Here is a 6,449-nt window from a genome sequence, read left to right on the forward strand (position 1 = left end):
GTTTTCATAATATCGAAGCATCTCCCTGTGGGGAAATAGGTTCTACTTACATAAATGGGTTAGAAAAAAGCTTAGAGTGGAAAGCCGCCACCGTGGGGGAGAAAGCACCCGAGGATAGCTAGCAGGACATTATAATGGGGTCAGGAGTAGCTTATTACATCACCTGCAGGAAACTACTGTCCATCTGACGCCAATATACTACTGTTCTTTGATTACAAACTCCACTTGCCCTCCAGACCCTTTGCTTCTTCCACACAAGTTAATGATTACTGTCTATTTTCTCCACGTTCACGTGTGTAAGATCTTGTTTTCTTCACGTTCACCACGTGAGTAGTATCTTATGAGCTCAATAAATCCGGAGACAAAACCCCTGTTCAGGGCTCTTGTCTCCTCCCGAACACTAGCCTTTCAATTCTGCATCTGCTCTCTTGCCGGACAAGAAAGAACTCCAGACTCATAGTCTGCTACATCTCCCCACAAAATATTTTTAAGTAAACACACTTATTAATTTTACTGTGGAGAAATGGAGCAAACACTATCTTAACCAGGTGAAAAAATGTAGCATCACCAGTGAACAAAAACCAACACAGTATGTGTCTGATACAATCCATAGAGAGGAACACAGCAACACCTGTGTTATTTTTGTCAAAAAAGGCTTAAGTCAGAAGGAGACATTACATAAACCCACACTGAGGACAGTCCACAAAGTCAATGGCCCGTATTCTCAAAAAGTGTCAAGTCATGAAAGACAAGGAAAGACTGCTCTAGACTGAAGGAGACTAAGGGCACATGATAACTAAACATAACATGTGATCCTGAATTGGATCCTGGGCCCGTAAGAGACATGATTGGGTCAAATCAAGAAAAATGTGATGACAAAAGCAAGATATTTGATGATCAATGTTAACTTCTTGATTGATGGTTAACTGTGGTGATGTGGGAATGTTCCTGTACTTACAAGATACACACTGAAATTTTATAGAGTAATGAGGCAATACTTCTTCAGTATGTCCCAATTGTTCCAGAGATGTTAACAACTGGGTAATCTGAGAGGAAAAGCATCAGGAGCTCTAAATACTACTTCTGTTAAACATTTATGTAAATTTACAGTTGTTTTCAAAGAGCTAAAAATTTTAAAACACAGTAACAATGATGAAATGCCGTTCCCCAAATTTATAGTCTGTACAAAAAAAATGGGTAGGGGCAAATTAATAAACATAGAGTGACAGACTTAGAAAATCGTATCATATTAACAACTGAGTCAAGCAAGAATCATCAACGGATGCTAAAAACATTGGGTGAAAGCTTAACGTACAATTTGCAAAGTCTCAAAGTATCTCCCTACAAGTTGCTTTTTAAACTACAAAGGGACAATAACTGCAGTAGAGAAACCCGGAAAATGCCATCATGCTCAAGTGATCCAAGTAAACAAGGGGACAAATGCTATCATTTGCATGCTGACATGATGCAATGAACAGGACGTATCACCAGGTAAAGTTTGAATAACTCTTGTATTAGACAATGATATTAAGTGTTCAATTTCCCAAATGTGATGAACTGTTCTGAGGTTACATGATAGACTCTCCTTGTTCTTAGGAAATACATGCTAAAGGGTTTGGAAATAAAGAATCAGGATAAGTGCAATTTACTCTCAGGGGGTTCAGCAAACATAGTAACCTATTCAATAGACAGAGATTAGTGAATCTGGGTAAAAGGTATTGAGCAATCTCTATTCTTGCAACTCTTCCACAAATTTGAAAATACTTCGAAATGCAACATTTTTTAAATTGCTACCAAAAATAAGTACTTCTGGGTTTTTGGATTTCAACTAATTTTCCTTCTCCTCTCATATTTACAGTTTGAATTTGTTTACAATACTAATATAACATTTTCATAATCCTAACAGCTACTCTTATTTTAGAAGGAAATCTGTGATCTCACACCATACAGTATAGTCTAAAACAGATTTCTTTGAATACTAGTTTCACAGTTTATTATACATGTTATTAGCAACATTTTATCATAGGTGTTTCTTTACAGCAGAACTTTTCAGAGTTTTAAACATGCTAGTGCATATGCCAGAAAATTTTTCAAGAGGACAATATGCCACTTCATATTTCCTGGACAGTAAGACATAATCTAAATAAGAGACAACACTGAGAAAAACAGCTTTTCAAGGGGAAAAAAAAAATCACCACCACAATAAACACACGTGTAGCAAAATGAGCACCAATCTCAGAAACAAAAATGTGGGGGAAATTATATATTAGAATTGTCAAAAATATAGAATTACATGGGTCTTCCAATCATATTTGGTCACCATTTTTTTCATGAGGAATCTGAAAGACACAGACCTGGAGACCTATGTTACCAGACAGTATACCTTGGCTGGTTCTACAAAAGTCTTAACCAAAAAGAAAAAAAAAAAAAAAAAAAAAAAAAAAAGGCAAAAGCTGCCCAATTTTATAGCAACGAACAAAATCACTTAATCCCCATCATCCGCCAATTTAACCCATATTTTAAACATTAAATTGCCACTTGTCAGATTGATTGCTTCTGAATGTCACCATGTATTCATGGGACCAATTTAGAGTCAGCTTTTATCTCATGAAGTATTTTTAGAATTGGAGACCTTTAATTTTTTACATAAACTTAATTCTTGGTCAAGATGCCTGGATGCTCTTGGTAATTTTAATCTCACATTTCCTTCATCATTTTCAGTCTTTAACTTCAGCTCATGGATGGAATCTGGCTACAATGGGGTCTACAGAGAATCTTCCTACACTGAACCTTTCTTCTCTTGGATTCTTTAGGCCTGGATCTCCTTAAAGAGAAAGTTACAGGGTAGCAAGTTCCTCCTTGACTTGTCAGGGATTGGTTGTAAAAGAGCTGTGAGACTCTCTTCAGTTAAATTAAGAGTTAAAAAAAAAAAAAAAGTCTGTCATTTTCACAAGACAACGTGATTGCCAGAAAGTCCTGCAACCTGTTCCCCAGCTCCATACAAGGTATGTGTCATGCACCTCCACTTAGTAGACATGAAAGAATATTAGGAGTCACTTTTAACAATTCATCTAGCCCAACACCTCCTTGGAAAGAACACTTAATGGTTTTTGGCTACTTTATCCAAAATTTATCTATCTTCAGTTTTCCTCCAGTTCTGTAATTTTGCCCAAGTTTCAAATTGATAATCACTGGTTGGTTTATCGCTCCATACCCAATGTGGGGCTTGAACTCACCACTCTTGGGACTGAGAGAGAGCCACAGGCTCTACTGACTGAGCCAGACACGTGCCCCTGATAATCACTGCTTTACATTAAAAGCAAAAACCTCTCAGGGCACCTCGCTGATGCAGTCGTCCAACTTCAGCTCAGGTCATGATCTCCCGGTTCATGAGCTCGAGCCCTGCGTCGGGCTCTGTGCTGACAGCTCAGAGCCTGGAGCCTGCTTCCGATTCTGTGTCTCCCTCTCTCTCTGCCCCTCCCCTATTCATGCTCTGTCTCTCTGTCTCAAAAATAAAACAAAACAGTAAAAAACAAACAAACAAAAACCTTTCCAAAACACCCACCTCTCAATACAGAAAAAGCCTAAGGGAAAGATAAATCATGTGACTAAAGTTAGCACAACAAAATTTGGCTCATCAGCCTCCAAACAAATCTTTGCGTGTTCTCCCCTGCACTTCAACTGATTTCTTCTTTTAAGGGACTATCTAAGCTCTCAATCAGAACACCGTAGACCTCACGTTGCTACTATGTGTCTTATCAAAACCAACTACTTCTCAGGCCCTCCTGCAATTTTAACTCCTGGAGAAAGTTCTCAATTGCACACTGTCTCTACAAACATTCCCCCGATCTCTTGCATCCAATACCCCCAGCAACTCAGAGAAGAGTTTGCAATTTTAATATGTTCCAGAAACAGGGGACGAAACATGACAAATTTAAGATGATGAGAGAAAAATTAAAAAATGAAAAGGTTGTATCTTATTCCTGGGCTGTAAGAAGCAGGACTAACAGCAATCTTCTTTTCATACAATCCTCGAGGCCTTAAACAAACCTTTGATGGCGTAAGTAGGGTTGCATAACCCCATTTCATTACTCTTATGACCAGCGGTACCTACCCTGTATCTCCCAAGCCGTGAAGGAAAATCACCTGAAAGAGAAGAGGGAAAATTAATAAGCACTGCCTAAACAGACCCACAGAGAAGCGTTAGACACTGAGGCCTCGGTTACGGTGGATGATGCCGCAATCACAGAGCACTGCCTTCAGCAAGTTCATCAATCTTTAACCTCTCTCCCCGAGTTCCTAAGATAATCAAGGTGGCGTTTTAGCACTGAAAAGAGGTCCCAAGTAGACATTCCTAGGTGCAAATGTCCACCCATTTTAAGAAAAAGACTTTGTCTCTTTCCAGTCAAACCATGCAAGCTTCGCATAGGGTGCCGAATTTTTCCATCGCAAAAAGGAACTTCCGGGCGGGGATAAAAAGTTTGAGATCCTCATACCCAAGTTTCCTAAGAAAAAAAACAAAAAACAAAAAACAAAAAACCCCAAAAAACAAAACAAAACCAAAAAACAGCACCTCTGGTTTTGGGAGACACGAAATCTTCAAACTTCTTTAATTTAGAACAAGAGTGCGAGGTAAGAAAATAAAGCGTTCCCTCATCACAAATGAGACAGAAGCATGTTAGAAAGCCACCTCGTGTTAAGGCGCTTGTCCGCTAACGCCACTGTCCCCAAGCTGGGACGGGGGGGGGGGGGGGAGGGGGGGCGGCGGGGAGGGTTCCGGGGTCCGGCGGGCCGCACTCGCTCCGCAATGCGGAGGACTCGGGTTCGGGGGCCGTTGAGCGGGCGGGAGGCGAATCCTCCGGGCCGGCCGCGACCCCGGCGCGCTCCGCACGCGCCCTCCGCCCGCGCCGAGCCGCTCTTCCCCACCCCCCCCACCCCCACGAGGGGCAGGGCGGAGCGCGCCCACCCACCGGTCGCCCACCGGCCTGCGACGCCGACCCCGAGCGAGAGGCGGCAGCCGGCGGCGGGCCGAGCGGGCCCCTCCGAACCCTGGCCGCCGCCACTCACCGCAGCGGTGGCTTTCCGGGCGGCGGGCACGATGGCGGGAAGCGGGGCAGACATGTTATTGCCGCACATACACCGGCTCGACTGACGGCGCGCGTCGGCGGCGGAACGGAGAGCGGGCGCCCGGCCCCGGCCCAAGGGCGTGCGAGCGGCGAGTCCCGGCCCGCCCCTCCGGGCGCGCGCTCAGGCGCGTGCGCGCCAACGAGGCGCCCGGCCGCCCTGCGCCGGCTCCGCGCGCGCCCGCGCTGCGAGACGCCGGTCGGCCCGCCCCTCCCCCGCCGCCCGCTCGGCCGGCGTGTCACAATGCCCGGCTTCTCTGTCCGCCCGATTGGCTGCGACCGAAGCGGACCTTCTGGTGCCCCGCGGCCCGCGAGCGCTCGGTGCGGGTGGCCACGCGGCGCTCCTGCCCGTGGGGCGTCCCGGGCACCCCGGGGAAGGCTCGGAGGCCCAGGCCAGCAGCGTGGTCCCCGGAGCCCAGCTTTATCCTCCGCTCCTGGGGCCCCGTAATGAAAATAATTATCCCCGAAGCCAGTCGTCGTACCCAGTCCCGGATATTCCTTTGTCTCCGGAAGCCAGGGCTGGACTCCGTTCGTAAGAGTCAAGAAGGACTGGACTGGGAGAGGCCGGTGGAGCTTTTGCCGTGTTTCCATTCGGGGCTCTGCTAGTGTGCAGTTTGGGGGTCGACTCCCCTCCTCCTTTAAACTTCACCTGAAAAGGAAAACACTCAATTGTGGAGCCACAATTTATGACTGACGAATATTAACACTGTACTGATTTAAGCACAAGATTGGATGGCCCCTTTTCTGCACGGTGGCTCAAATTATATCACTTTGTGTATCCGGGAGGCGACAAGAGGCAGAAACGCTTAAAACCCCAAATGCCTTAACCTTCAGAAGTTAGCAATTCAGTGGAGAAACTTAAAGGATCTATACAATCTTTAGAGAGTAGCACCTAAGGTAGGGAAGGAAGCTGGTGAACAAAAGGGTTTCAAAAACCCACTCCACTTTAATTCACATGGTAACCAGAATGCTGAAGGGTTGGGGATCTTACTGGTACTGTTTTTATGACTCGTATCTTGGATTGGAGTGCTGAGAATTCAAAAATGTTAAGTTGGTGCTCACTTCTTGAAAATGATAATGTGACTCATTTCACATAGGAGTATACGTGTTTATGTCAGGCTTTTAAGTATTTGGTTGTGATCTAAATAGAGAAAAACTTTAGTTCTTACTGTGACCACGACATATTCCCTAGTATGTGACTTTTTCTATGATGTAATATGTATAGTTCCCCGGGGCACCCATCCGTTCTAACGATTAACTTCCAACAATGCGGAGTTGAACTGCTCAATTTCGTGTATTTCAGTCACCTGCCCCTCCCTCCCTATA

The 6,449-nt window shown here is 44.8% G+C and overlaps 1 protein-coding gene across 2 annotated transcripts in view; it reads right to left on the reverse strand.

Annotated features, from left to right (window-relative positions):
• LYPLA1 (lysophospholipase 1) overlaps positions 1-5,829 on the reverse strand; it is a 30,193-nt gene extending 24,364 nt beyond the window's left edge. Inside the window, exons 1-2 of one of the 2 annotated variants that reach the window (XM_043601079.1) lie at positions 5,606-5,829; positions 4,115-4,146 (exon numbers count right to left, since the gene is read on the reverse strand). Coding sequence is in view for 1 of the 2 variants with exons in the window: in XM_043601078.1 (XP_043457013.1) it covers positions 4,115-4,146; positions 5,068-5,136 (101 nt within the window). In the remaining variant the exon portion in view is untranslated. Of the gene's footprint in view, positions 1-4,114; positions 4,147-5,067; positions 5,237-5,605 lie in introns of those variants that run through there. The other variant, XM_043601078.1, reaches the window with a different exon arrangement.
• Positions 5,830-6,449: the final 620 nt, after the last annotated feature.

The sequence above is a fragment of the Prionailurus bengalensis genome, chromosome F2 (assembly GCF_016509475.1).
Source record: "Prionailurus bengalensis isolate Pbe53 chromosome F2, Fcat_Pben_1.1_paternal_pri, whole genome shotgun sequence".
NCBI classification, from domain to species: Eukaryota; Metazoa; Chordata; class Mammalia; order Carnivora; family Felidae; genus Prionailurus; species Prionailurus bengalensis.